Source organism: Sitophilus oryzae, unplaced genomic scaffold (genome assembly GCF_002938485.1).
Source record: "Sitophilus oryzae breed Bouriz unplaced genomic scaffold, Soryzae_2.0 scaffold_1442_pilon_pilon, whole genome shotgun sequence".
NCBI lineage: Eukaryota > Metazoa > Arthropoda > Insecta > Coleoptera > Curculionidae > Sitophilus > Sitophilus oryzae.
The window spans coordinates 7,159,919-7,174,900 of NW_022146107.1; the positions used below are offsets into that span (position 1 = coordinate 7,159,919).

The 14,982-nt window shown below is 32.9% G+C and overlaps 1 protein-coding gene across 2 annotated transcripts in view; it reads left to right on the forward strand.

Annotated features, from left to right (window-relative positions):
- The window catches only part of LOC115877189 (probable helicase senataxin), a 35,129-nt gene extending 21,612 nt beyond the window's left edge, over nucleotides 1-13,517 (forward strand). The window contains exons 8-14 of one of the 2 annotated variants that reach the window (XM_030893347.1): nucleotides 1,613-1,755; nucleotides 2,030-2,199; nucleotides 2,252-2,396; nucleotides 4,320-4,480; nucleotides 8,343-8,579; nucleotides 8,784-8,976; nucleotides 9,099-9,271. In XM_030893347.1, coding sequence (XP_030749207.1) covers nucleotides 1,613-1,755; nucleotides 2,030-2,199; nucleotides 2,252-2,396; nucleotides 4,320-4,480; nucleotides 8,343-8,579; nucleotides 8,784-8,976; nucleotides 9,099-9,218 — 1,169 coding nt within the window. In that variant the 3' untranslated portion in view covers nucleotides 9,219-9,271. Of the gene's footprint in view, nucleotides 1-1,612; nucleotides 1,756-2,029; nucleotides 2,200-2,251; nucleotides 2,397-4,319; nucleotides 4,481-8,342; nucleotides 8,580-8,783; nucleotides 8,977-9,098; nucleotides 9,272-13,317 lie in introns of those variants that run through there. The other variant, XM_030893348.1, reaches the window with a different exon arrangement.
- The last annotated feature ends 1,465 nt before the right edge of the window (nucleotides 13,518-14,982 follow it).

A 14,982-nucleotide genomic window follows, 5' to 3' on the forward strand; every position in this document is an offset into this window, starting at 1 on the left:
CCAACGACCTTAGAATTTTTTGTCTTAAATTTTATTTTGTTTTGTTTTAATTTGGCTTGCCTGAAAAAAGCCTTTTACCATCCTTTTACTATCGATAGTTGCGCCTCGGTGGTACGAAAGTACTACCATTGCACGCAGGCCGCTATCTCCCGTTCGGGACTTAATATCTAACCGATACTTTCCGACAAGTCGGAATTAACTATCTCTGCGCTGTGGTTGTCATTTTGTGGATCTCCCAAGCTCACCTGGTGATGGAGTAGGGCTCCGAAACCGGTAGTGAGAGCAGGTTGATCCACATTATGACAAACACAGCGTAGAATTAAATTTCTATATCAGCAGTTAAGTGGCAAGAATCCTTATATAATTTTATTATATACCTCTACTGCAAGAAATTTGTTTTCTATCTTATATATAATGTCCCCCCCCCCTATATCTTTGTGGCGGATTCATTTCTTTAAAAAAACTTCTGGATATTTCGCCACTAGAAAAAAATCTACAAAATAAAATAGATATTTTTGTAAACACGGCTACGTTGATCCAACGACCTTAGAATTTTTTGCCTTAAATTTTATTTTGTGTGGTAAACTTTTATTTTTATTTTTTTCTTTAAATCATTGAAATGCCCCGGATAATTTTAACAACAAACCTTTAATTTAGAATCATATAGACGGATTAGAATTAGAATAAGTGGGAGGGGGGTTAATCTCTGCGACCTTAGAGATCTATTGTGTCCCACTTTCTTGAGTTATAACTCATCATACAGTCCCAGGACTTCCTACGGAGACCCGTGTCCCTCACAGTCGAGGAGCTACGACCCAGGCCGGGTAGACGAAACGGTAGCTTGTGTCGCCTGTTGGGTTTAGAGGTAGGAGGTAGGCTCCCGACCCTTGGAGGAGGTGGTAGCTTGTATGCCACTTGCGGAGGATGGTCTCACGCAAGTGTCAGCCACCTCTCCTGTAGTTCTCTTTGGGTTTGGCCCCTTGGAACTTTCATTGTTACTGTTCCCAGTGTCGCTAGGGGGTTTCCCACAGCTTCACCGGTGATGTTTTTATTACTATTATTATCAGATCTCATAGTGTTCCTATGAGTCGCTAGGGACAGTCGGTCCACTTCTACAGAGCCCCGCATGTAGAAGTAAGGGGGAAAATACAATGGGGTGCCCCCCGGTGCCCCAAGGTTGAGGGTGTCCGTAGCCCCGCCCGGTATCGTTATATGTCATGGTGCAATTCCCTGGCCACGACACTACAGTCAGGGACAAGACGATGAGTGAGATGCTTCTTAGACCAAGCCAAGTGCTAGAGGGGATTCCCCCCAGCACCTGACCAGGAGCTTCCCCACCAACGACAAGGTCTTGCATCTCCTAGGGGAAGATATAGACGGATAAAAACTTTATGAATGTCTTGTTGCGTATGAAAAGATTTTGTTTTATAAATATGCATAACAAGTAATAGTAAACGAACTATTGTAAATACCGTATGATAGAAGGAAAAAAAACGGCTCGCGGCGTCATTTTACATATAAAATGACAGCGATCTTCATTTCGTAACCATCGCCGACGCCGTTTTTTTTTCAATATCAATAACATATTGTATAAAATTCTTTATATTTATAGAATGGGAAAAACTTAAAATGAATATCAAATTAATACGAATCGGACCAGAAGCTAGTTTAAGTGGGGACGGAATTCTCTATTCTCTTACCTCTTTAGCAGCAAAACATGTCGGTACGAGAAATAAGGACCATCCAGCATTCATAGTATGTTTTTTTTTCTGTAGAATATTTTACTATAATTTTATTATTCTTACATAAAATTTCTATTGTATGTCCAGCGAAAGAATATATGACAGTAATAATTGTTCCCTGTTATTTTAAATCAAAAGTAAATGCGTTTTTTGCTATTATTTAGATGTCTGTCGAGAACAAGTATTCTCTTTCTGAACGAACAATAGACGAATTTTTATCAGTAACATTGTTTTTAATATTTTGTTTTTATACTATTAAAATACTAATTACAACGTAATATTCTTAGGCTGCAAGAGAATCACGTGATGATATGATGCAATTTTCAAAGAGATATTTTGGAAAAAATTATGGTCAAGAATTAAAAATATGTGAAGATATTGTTATAAAAAATAGTACCATAATTTGTACCACTTTAAATAGTTGCGTTAATGGGAAACTTATTGATGCTGTTAATCGGTAAACTATTTCTAAACATTTGTGATTATCATTCACTGTTAAACTATTATAGGGGTCTTATTAAATTTTCGTGTTGTATAATTGACGAAGCAACTCAGTGTCATGAAGTCGAATCACTGCTACCTGTTATGTTAGGCATAGACAAGTTTGTTCTTGTGGGAGATCCAAAACAGCTTAATGCAACTATCATGAATAGGGTAAGTCAAACTGAAAAAGGTATCTTCTCTCTTGTTACGATTTTTTTTAAAACTATATAAATTAATTTAGATTGTAGAATGTAGAATGTTTGGAGGAGGGGTTAACCACTGCGACTTTACATATCTATTGTGTGTTACCCGTTCTTGAGTTATAACGAGTTATAACTCATCATACAGTCTCAGGGCTTTGACAAAAGCCAGTATCTGAGACGACTTTACAGAGGCTATTTCTCCATTTCCGATATCAGTCGTACCGTTTATAGCACGAACGGTTCTCGTCTCGGCGCACTCATTGATGAGGTGTTCTGGTGTTTCCCCATTTTTCCCACAGAATTTCACCATATTCGCCGTTGTTTCTTAGCTTGAATCTACCGAGGTGTTTATTTGAGGACACTCTCTCTCAAAGTTGTACATTCTTGGTATGTCATCCACTAGCTGGGAGTTGGAAGAGTGGAATTTTTCTTTTATGGGTGTTCCAAGCTTCTGAGCTGACAATTCTCGCAGTACTTTTCCGTCAATAACCATTCTAATCATTATTGCATTAGCATATCTACCGACGACAATATGCAGTGATGTTATGGAGGTCTAGAATGACCTCCATAGCTGCTGTTGGACATGTTTCATTTCTATGATGCAGATGCATGCCAGTCTCTGTGTTTGCACATGTTTTGCTTTGCTGTACGTTGCTCTAGTTTCGTGTACCAAACAACTGCTCCATAGGCAATCATGAGTTTTACTGGCTTTGTCATTTTTTAATGTTCTTAATATGCCTGTTCCATAGAAGTCCACTGTCCAGGGTTATTCCCAGATATTTGACTTCCTGTGATGGCAGCATTTCTTTTCCATCTAGATGGATTCTTTTTAAGTTTTTCCGACTTCGCTTTCTGGTGAATTACACTACCGCGGTTTTGTTTGAGCTGATGTACAGATTGCACATGCTTTGCCTTGCTGTACGTTGCTCTAGTTTTGTGTATCAAGCAACTGCTTCACAATTAATCATGGGTCTTAGTATCATAGTATACATCTAGCGCAAAATGCTAGATCTATTTCCCTACAGTCTTCTGCATACCATGAGAACCTTTCTGGCTTTGCTGGTAATGTTCTTAATATGCCTGTTCCATAGAAGTTTACTGTCCACGGCTGTTCCTAGATATTTGACTTCCTTCGATAGCAGTATTTCTTTTCCATCTAGATAGAGTATTTTCAAGTTTTTCAGACTTCGCTTTCTGGTGAATAGCACTCCCGCAGTTTTGTCTGAGTTGATGCTCAGCCCGACAGTCCTGCGCCATCTCTCTGTGATACAGAGTCCTCTTTGGATGATATCACACAGGGTGCCTCCATGTTTCTCCCGAGCGATCTTGACTATGTCATCTTTATACCCTACGCAGTTTATTCCCGCTAGAGTTAATTTGTCTAGTAGTTTATCCACTACCAAGCTCCATAATAGGGAGGGGGTTACTCCACATTGTCGAGTTTCTTGTGTTGTTTTAACAGCTGCAGTTTTGGTACCCATCTGAGCCTCTGCTGTCCGTGTTGAGAGTATGTCCCAAAACCAGCGAATTATCGTTGTTATTATCGTTGACCCCTCTTGTTTCTAGAGATCGGTTGACCACCTTGTGAGGTATGTTGTCACACGTCCCAGCAGTGTCCAAGGCACCAATTGCTGTTTCTTTGCTATCCAGGCTTGCCTGTATTAGATCGGTTAATTGGTACAAAGCAGTTTCTGTGGTACTTTAGATTTTAAATATTTGTATTTGAATAAAGCGGGGTTAATTAACTGAAAATAACAATTTTCAGTCTTGTTAATACCATTCTAAGCTACACAGTATTATATTTCTTTTTCCTGTGTTAAACCAATAAACCTTTGCTATCTAAGTTTCGTGTGCTTATTATGTATTTTTTGCTAATATAATTATGTTTTAGGAGGCTTCAAATTTGGGCTATTCTGAAAGTTTATTTAGCAGAATATCAAATAATTTTAAGAATACTCGGAGAAGTCCTATACGAATGTTGACAACACAATATAGGATGCATCCTGAAATTTGTTCATTCCCAGCAAGACAGTTTTATGACGGATTGTTAAAGTAAGTCAATACTTCATATCTATAATTCATACTTGTGCAAATTGTGAACAATTTATTACTGAATTAGTTTATTAAATCTTTCGTGACTACCACCTTGAACTTCTTAACTTTGATATATAATCGTAATAGTGTACAACTAAAATTATATATTATTAAAAAATATATATCATCATTTATTATTTATTTATCAATGATAACACAAATATTACACTATAAAACAAAATTAGGATACACATAATTTAAATTTTGTTGTTGTACTTAATAAAAATATGACATAAAAACAATAAATAAAAACTTAAACAGTTAACTTATGCATAAAAATATCTAGTGACTATTTTCACAAATTTTGGGAGAGATTTTCTTAAATGCACGTAGAGGCAGATCAGTAAACTCATAATTTGTATAAAAAATTGAAATCAGAGATCAACTTATTAAGTCGCATGTTCTGAGCGTAACAAGTTCTATTCACGTTCGATGAATATGTAGGGTATGTATTTGTATACATATTTATATACCGATATGTGTACATATTTATATATATACCGATTGTATAATTATATTATTTTAGAGTTTAAATACAAAACATAGATCATAGTACGTTCTGCGATAATCTAGACTATTAAGATAATAATTTTTTCCTGTATAACTACTACTCATCTGAATATTATTCTGGTTCGGTCTGTAATGTGGCAATATAAGGTGGGTGGACCATGGAAGGCCATGCTCCTTTGAAGGCAAACTATAAAAAAGTCATAGTTATTGTCATGTGATGACAAATTCCTCCCACTCACACTAAGCTTCATTAAACTCAAGGACACAGACCCTCGCTTCGTAGACTTCGGTTGTCGATTGTAATTTCATTCTAAAATGCATTGGCAACTTATTTGTTCGATATAATACCCATTACTATAATTTTTAAATAATTTCCATTTTTATTATTCTTAGTTATACGATTGTGTTCAAGGAATGTTCGTTAAAGAATATTATAATATGTTAAGCATTTAATTTTTCGTTTAAATGAAAGAGCTTTATATGTAGTTTTAGTAAAAGTGGATATTTTGATTATTACAACTCTAGTTTTAAGTTGAACAACTGATTTATAATATTGGCCTTGTATGGAGCCCTGTTCCTTGCAAGGCCGTTTGGAAGAGCTTAATAAATAGTGATTACACCTAGAATAAAAAAATAATATATATATATATATATATATATATATATATATATATATATATATATATATATATATATATATATATATATATATATATATATATATATAACACAATGAAACAAGTGTTTAATTTTTTTTTAATTAATAATTTGTTTCTTTCATTTATCCAGTAAATGAACTAATAAAAACTGTTTATTCGTTACAGTGGCCTTCCATGGTCCATCCACTTTATTAAGAGCCCGAATTAAATGGATTAAAATCTATGTTTTTACATGTCATAATACAAGTTCCATATTATAGCTTTGGTGCATTTTCCATCGGTGCTGCCACCATCGGATAATCCCGTAAACAACCAAGTTATACAAATGCACGAACTTAAATAGCAAGTACACAAAAAACTTCTTATATTATTTGAAAAGTATTAGTAAGTGCAATTTGTGAAAATAGAAATAAAATAAAAAGATAAATCTTTGATATCTTCAGAAGGTCTAACGTGTATTATAAATTATTATTCTAACTAATAAAACTTTTTAGATGAGTAATAATACATACGAGTATAGTTTTGTATACTTTGAATGTGGTTGACAATCATTCAGCATTAAAACTAAAATAATTTTGGACTTCCATTGCCTTTATTTATTTTGCTTACACAACTTTTCGATTAATTAACTTTAATCTTAATTTTTTTAAAGCAGTACCTTTTGACATTATTTTTCTGCAGTACTAAAATCCATTATTTACTTATCGTGTGATGTAGATATATTTTACAGCTACTCGAGTTTTTAGTATATGTTTAGTACGATCCTTGTACCATATACGAGATGGATGCACTTATCTACGACGAGATGGTATACAAACTTTATTGATGGTAACTTTATTGGTGTAAAAGACTTTCTGTCTGGGCAGCGAGTATTAACTATAAACTGTCCTCTGGGTCTACAGTTAATTTTCCCTCGATTTTTCCTCCACTTGACTTCAAAAGACACAAAACACACGTAATAACACGAATCAAAATACATCATGTTCTAAAACGCAGTGTATTTGACATAAGTTGGCACAAAATTATAACCTATAATTTAGCAAGACTTTGACAAGCCTCAAAAATCTAAAGGCGAGTTCATACGCATCGGCACCCGTTTGTCGTTCATCGTTCCGTCAAGCCAATAAAATTGAAATATGATCTGTCATTTTTGAAACAAACCGATAAAACTGGTTAAAAACAACAAGAGACGACGCCATGACGGTTTTATATTTAAACCCATCCATAATTAATTTAAAAAATATTAGAAACTTTATTTAGTCAAATCTTTGAATAAGAAGACTAAGGAAGGAGCATATCAAAAATCTTAGGTACACCGCAATGGGCCTCAAATATGGCCGACTTAAATTCCGGTTTATCAGTGTCGTTTTAATTTTATTTAAAAAATGTAAAACTATGATGTAGGGTAGACGTGGGGTAGACTCAATAATTTGTTGTTTTATTTTACGTTGTGAATAAATGTTGGTAGTTATTAAAATTGTTATAAAAATATATAATTCTAATAAAAATAGATAAGTTATAATAAGTATTTATTAACACAAACATCCGATACGCTACTGAAGCAGGTAAGTCAAATTAACGTATCCAAATTCTTTGACATCTAATCTTTGACAAGTAATAAATAAGAGCTAAAATGCAAGAAAAATATATAATTTAGTTAATTTAAGTGAATTTCATAAATGATCGGTTTACTACACGTATGTATATTATATAGTCACTTACTAGCGAAAAGTTGTTCCATTATTTCACTCAATTTTTGCCGAGGTCTACCGCACGCTACACAATCAACTATTTTAGAATCTTTTTCGATAAATCGCGATAGTGTCACTGTTAATTTAAATTCTGCCACCATTTCCATCTAGATTTACTACCTTTATACAACTATCAGTAGTAGAATAAATAATAAATAACATTAAATAAGCTCCGTAAAGACTGACAAATCCACAAAATTTCAAATCAAATTCAAATGTGTCAAATTAATCGTCAAACAGAACTGTCAAGGATCCCCACCCTAGAGTGCTTTTTCCGCCCACCATGCATGAATACATGGATAGCATTATGCTCCTTCCTTAGTCTTCTTATTCAAAGAGTCAAATAAATAGATTGGTATGGGACGTCATCTGCTTTTCTTCTGTCATCTTCTGTCGAAATCTTACCTGAGAAAAAAAAAACAGATTATATCACTGACCGTTATTCTGAGTTCACACTTGATAACGGTCAGTGATACTTCTGACCGAAATGTTGTGTAAGCAAAATAAATAAAGACGATGGTCTTTTAAGTTTTAATAGTTTTGTATAGTTTTACGCACAGGTATTGCTAGTTGGGACTTAATTGGGACTATTTGGATTGGAACGAAATTTTTAAAGGTACATAATTGAAAAATGAATTTTAAACTGAATAAAATAACTTTGCCTATAATAACCCAATCTTCGACAATGGTGATGATAATGATCCGTTGGGGCATGTCCCAAAAACCGTCACGCATTTTTTTTAATAAATATAAAAAAAATATATTTTTTATATAAATGCATATAATAGAAAAGCTCTTACATTGGTAATTATATTTGGACCTTAGTATGCATTTATTTTACCTACATTATTTTATTATAATCTTTTACTATGGGAGTAATAATTTAGGTGCATTTTTCAGTTCTTTGCCAAATCATCCCAACAAGTTGCCTGATAAAATAAAACCTTACTTGGTCTTCAGCTGTGATAAGTTTAATGATTGTGCGGATTATACTAATGTTGACGAAGTTCATTTACTAAAAACATTGTTACATTCAATCATTGAACTAGTTGACAGTATTCATGTATATACTATTGGTATTATTACTCCATATAATGCGCAAAAGGATCTTATTAACCACAACATTAAAGATTTGCTGTAAGTATTGAACCATTAATAATATCTACTAATACTAATAATGCTGATAATAGTAATATTCTTTCGTTCTGAAGAAACTGAAAATTTTCACTTAAACTGATTTATTCCCTTTACGTGGTATAGGAAATAAATCAATTTAAGTGAAAATTTTCAGTTCGTTCAGAACGAAAGAATACTACTAATATAACATATTCATCATTTTAGGTATTCAAAGAAAAATTGTAAGATTACAGTAAATACTGTTGACAGTTTCCAGGGATCTGAAAATGACGTAATTATAATTTCGTGCGTGCGTAATACAACAAATTCATTCTTGCAAAATGAAAATAGACTGAATGTTGCTTTGACCAGAGCAAAACAGGTTTTGTACATTATTGGAAATTACAATTTGTTTAAGGTATGTGTTTTGTCATGTTATTTTAATTCTTTCTTTATTGGGCAAGAGTTAAAATTATTGAGCACAATCAATTTGTTACATTTTAGAGGAAGTTATTTCTATATTTTTTTTCTGAATTTTAGGAATGCCGAATATTGTACGATCTTAGAGAAGATGCAAAAAAACGAAAAATGATTTTAAATATTAAGCAAAATCCACAGACAATTACTAGCTTTCGTAAATATCTAATAAAGCAGATGTAATCATTTTTTATATTATAAGTATAACGTTACATATTAAAGTGCTTTTTCTGTTGCATATTTGTTTTACAAGAAAAATCTTATTGTACTGTAAACTGTACATTCTTGATTCATTAATAGTGTTAAACTTCTGTACAATTGATACCAATACTATTTCTCTAAAATTTTAGAAATTTTTATTTTTATTTATATATTATTAAATCAAGTACCGTGTACATACATTTTGATATAAAGTTTGATATTATGAATATGAAACCATCTATTATTTCGACGGTTGTAATGGGTATATCAACTTTTTTTATTACAAATGTACAGGCTAATAGAAATTTGTCCGCCACCATTGGAATCTCGTAAACTGTAGGAGATATGAGGATGGTTAAATTGGAGCAAAATTGTGCATTAATGCGCCTAATAACATGCTGTTTAGAGATATTTAAAATTCTGACTAATTCTAGAGATATTCCAGAAAAACCGAAAATTGAAGAATTCGATTTTTTTTCTGATGTTATTTGACAAGATGCCCTAAAACTAAAACACATTTTCATTGCCACTTTTTTCCGGCTATACAACAGTGTTTTCAGATTTGTCATTGGATGTTTCGTCTTTTGAGCACCATTATCAACTTTGTTCTTTTATAGGCGCCATATTAGATTTTACACATCTAGTAGATAAATTCATTCCGAACGATGTATTATTTATCTAGTAGATAAATTCATTCCGAAATTGTATATAGTGGCTTTTAAACGTCAATAATTTGTTCGTTATTAATTAAGAATCGTTTTTTGGTTTTGGTTGTTTGAAAGACAAACGCGACATGTTAAAATTTTATTACAAAAGAAGGGTCCAGGGGAAAACATGATAAGGCCATTTCACTAATTTTACAGGAGAGCACCGGACGGCTGGTGGTTATCAGGTTCTTTCCGTGTATTCTATATTTTTACTAGGCACATATCAGGATTTAACAACTTATTACCCTGCGAGTTTATACATTTTGTAGGGACCAGTTAGACCTACTATAATATTGTAAAATCCTAAAATTAAGCGCTTATTAAGTTTTTTCCCTGGACCCTTCAAATTTGACATATAACGTAAGAAAACCAGAAATATATTTACAATCGTATCCAGAAAAATAACAACAAGACAATACTATTGAAAAGCTGGATTTAAAAACCAATGAAGATACATGGAAACTAATAAACATAATAGTAGAAAGCCTTTAATTTATGCTATAATTGTAGTAAGTCTTCAAACTGATCCTGGAAACATAATTGTACCCTAGAAGCAAACTATGTTAAGCCCAAAATTGGCATATTCGAGATATATACGTCAAGTTACTTAGCTTTTTATGTTCTACCCTTTGCTTTTTCTCGGTTTACCCTATCTGTTCCAATAAATAAAATAGTCGGTTTAAAATCAAATATTAACTGCCCTAGTATCCAAATTAATCCCTGTGCTAAATGAGGTTAAGCCACGTAAACGCAGTTTGACTCAAAACTCTTTGGTTAGTTTAGTATGTTATGTCCACGGGTCCACAGTGACGAAAATTGATTTTGACAGTCTTGCTATAGGGTAGTCAATTTAAACTTAAGATAGTAATTTCCTGTTAAATGTTTTCTTGTTATAGCAGTACTATACTTTTATTTGGACTTAAAATGGTTTGGTTAGCTTTATTAATTTTTTTTTTATAAATAGGGACTTAATATAAGTTAAGTCCTGGAAATGCTTTTTTTTTCTTCTAATATACAAATTATGTTGTCACTCAAAAAAATTTTGGTATTTATAATTTGTTATTATATTGGTAATTTATTTAAAAAACTGTTTTCCATTTCAATTAAGTTCAAAATAAGAAAAAAAAGTTGGTCATATACCAAAAAATTAAACCTATATACCATTAAACCTATATAAGGTTTAAAAGTAACCGAATTTAGGAAATAACTTTAAAAAAGAATTTTACATTCGTGTTTCTCAAAACTATGTTTTGTTTGTAGCGTAACATAGTTTGCTTCTAGGGTACAATAATAGTGCCCATCGATTTAAATTATTGACAGCTCTCCAGCTACAGATATTGTTACTTCAGTAAAAAATGAGGTCCTAATAATCGATCACCGTAAATACCTGCCCATACATTTAGCTGAAACGAACTTGAAAGTCTATCTTCCTTAAAGTGTCTGGAATTATTTGCGCTTCAAATATGTTAATTAATTCTATTGAACACAGCAGAATTTGTAAAAGTGCTTTCATTAGTCCAAATAATATTTTGGAAACAATCGAGAAACTCAGTAGCTTTATGAGCCAATGGCAGTATTTGAGCCTTCTCTCAGATCTCCGGAGCGTAGTCTTTGGGAAATATGTATTCTATAACATTTCAAATCCACTCGTTCAAGTTCCCTCTAAACCCTCTGTAGAACTGTAGACCATTAATCTTGTGTTGGTTTGGATTAAAGTATTAGGATTATTATATTAAAGTATGATGGATATGCTGCAACATAACTCTCCTTATCCGAATTATTTTTGTGTTTTTTCTCTTTTAAATAAATTAAAATTAAATATTAATTATTTTTTTATTTATGCAAAAACCAGACACAAAACAATGGTTCCATTTAACGGGAAAATTTTTTGTGTGCGTTTGGTTTTGCGGGTTTTGCTGCAGCAAGATATTTGTATTCCAACTTGGAATTATTATGTATGCTATTTTATTAAAATTAGGTAAGGATTTTAAATGGATAAGACGTCAGTAGTTTGTTGCAAAAATGACAAAATGACGAAAGCAATAATGACAATAAAAAAAAGATAAGTGTATAAGACGGATTTTGCTGCAGTAACATAATTTGTAGTGATTTTTTTATATAGGAATAGGGGACTTTTGCTGCAGTTTGGGACTATGTTTATGTAGATTTTAGGGTCCACTATTAATGTCATCATTAAGCCATTAATCATTAGGCCATTTTTTTAAAATGATAATAAGGCGGGTTTTTCAACTTGACGCCTCAATTCTAATATTAATTTTCAAATGAACCGTATTGCAAACATTGAATTAATTTTCACGATTCTTTAAACGAACAACCCGTAGAAACAAACGAGTCGCATTGTGATCCGATTCATTTCTTGCGACGGTCTTTTACGACTCGTTCGTTGACATTTTATAGATCCGTGCTGGCCATGATTCATTTGAGCGAATCGTATTCTGGGAAGTGATCCGATTTAATCCTCACGATTGTTTTCTACGACCTACGACTCGTTCAATCGCTCATATTATTTTATACATACGTCGTGCTATTCTATGGAGACGTATCTGCCAGATTCAATTGAACGAACCGTATGCTAAGCAGTGAATTGAATCTCACGGTTCATTTTTAATAGTCATTCAAATGAACGACTCGTTAAATTTTTGCCCGCCTCTAGTGCAAATTTACAGACTCCGCTTGGGAAAAGGCCACTAAGTTGCTAACCGATTTACCGAACTACAAATTCCCCATCCGCACTGATCGCAGATCGGCGAGAAACTTCGTTCAGAGATCACCAACTGCTGCATGTGCGGCTCCGGCATCAGAAGCAAATAAAGAGAAAATAAAAAAAAATATTTCAATTTTGTAAGTCATAGATATTTTTAAAAGTAAATATCACAATACCATACGATTGAAAAAAAACGGCGTTAAAGACGGCTGGAGAGTGACAATCGATGATAATTTTGGCGAGGTTAATTGAATGGCGCTTAGAAGTTAATAGAATTTATTTTTTTATCGAGTAAAAATGTTTTTTTAAACGGTGTAGTTTAAAATTCTAGAAAATAATTTTTTCAAAATAGATTTGTGTGTCTGGAAACGTTTTATCCCTTTTTAATCTTTCTATAGTTAGTGTTAATTTCAAGTTTAAGTCAATTTTTAGTAAAGGGCGTCTAAAGATTAACCTCGCCAAAATCATCTTGGTGATTCCTTAGCCCTCTTTGACGCCGTTTTTTCGATAATACGGTATAAACAATGTTAATAGGTGGTGTTATATTTTAACTAATACTGGGTATCGCCATGGAGGTCTTCCGTCGAAGTTTCATGGTTCATTTTTACCTTTAAATGTCGTCGTCAATGTTGAACTTTTTCTCTTGTAGGTGGCGATATCCTATGGTCAAACCAGAGGTCAAACCTCAAAGGTCTCCTAGGTTCAGCATGGCGTAGTTGAAGAATGGGCTTCTTGCATGCGTCTGGTAAAATAAAACTGTTTATGATTATAATATGTTCAACGAGAGGATCTCTGATAGTGACAGTTGTGCCTCTCATTTTAATTCACATGCAAACATAGATAAAGGAAACAAGTTTAGATTGGAAAGTGCCCATAAGGACAATGTAAATACTATTTGGCGCTATTCTTGCAACGGTCGCTCTTCAAAGCTTTTGATAATTTCGGAGCGGTTCGGCTTTTTCCGGGAATGTCATTTTTTCTTTTTCACAATTATCACGGGTTTGAGCAAATAAAATTGAAATTAAACTCTCTAAACTAAAAAAAAATAAGATAGCAATAATTACTTTAAAAATGGACGCTTTCAACATTTTTCGGTATTTTTTCAATAGGGGCTGTTTAAATTTTGAAAGATTTTATAATTTTTGAAGATTCTGACTTTGACAAGAAAAAAATATTTCTGTTCTTGTTTACGGTTCAACCGCTATAGCAGTGCAAGATCAGGCGCCAGATCCCGTACAACCAAAGTGTACAACAAGTGTAAAGTACGTCTACTTGATCTGTGTCTATGAAAGGAATGCGGACAAAAAACATTTAAATAAACTGCAATATATTTTATAAATTTCTACCTAAATAGAAGCGGCAGAAAACACTCCGCCCACTCATTTCATTGGCTACCGTCTAATTTTTTACGAGAAACATCGAGAGAATATCGTTTCCTCCCTTACGGATGCCCCGTAGGCAGAACGGATAGACTTACTGTACAACCTATGCACCCCAAAACAATTACCTATAAGTTTTGGCGGAAAGCCGAGCATTTCAATCTAAACTTGTTTCCTTTATCTATGCATGCAAATTGTCAATAAATTCCAATATACCTACCCCAAGAATATAATGAATGGTCTTTTTTTCCTTGAAATTCTTCCTTGAAGTCGTACTTTATTATTGTTTTATACTGGGTGTTTTTCAAAAGTGGTTCACCCCCTATAGCTTTTTTATTTTATCAGATAAATGAAATAATATTAAAAAATAATAAAAAGACGAAATTTGATATGTGTGTATGACATAAATCGGTATTGATTGGCATATTCAATGACTTCCGGTCATTTCCTGTTTCCGCGGAAATGACTACAAGTTTTCATTTTTAAATGGCACCCTCGGCATTTTTTTAATTGAAAATAAAATAGCATTTTAAATTTCATTCCAGAGTGCCATGGCTGTGTTAACCATTAATGTGTAAAATCATTAATTTTTAATCAAGAAGCTTTGGAAAAATAGATTTGATCGTGTAATGCTTTTCGTGTCTTTTCCTGACCGGTTAAAAGATGCGCAAATGGTACTTCTAATCATAACTCTTTTTCAAATGGAACGAGGGTGGTTCATTAGTATATTTGGGAAAAAAATATTTTTTACGAATTATTTTGTACCACATACTTGGTATTTCGAGCCAAATGTTTGTTACATTTATGGCCATTGCCCATTGCACTCTTGATTGAAATTTAAAATGGATTTTTTAATTTAAATTTTCTAAAGTTGACATATGATATGTCATTCCATTCAGAATGTAATTTTCTATCAAATAATGAAGTAAAAAAAA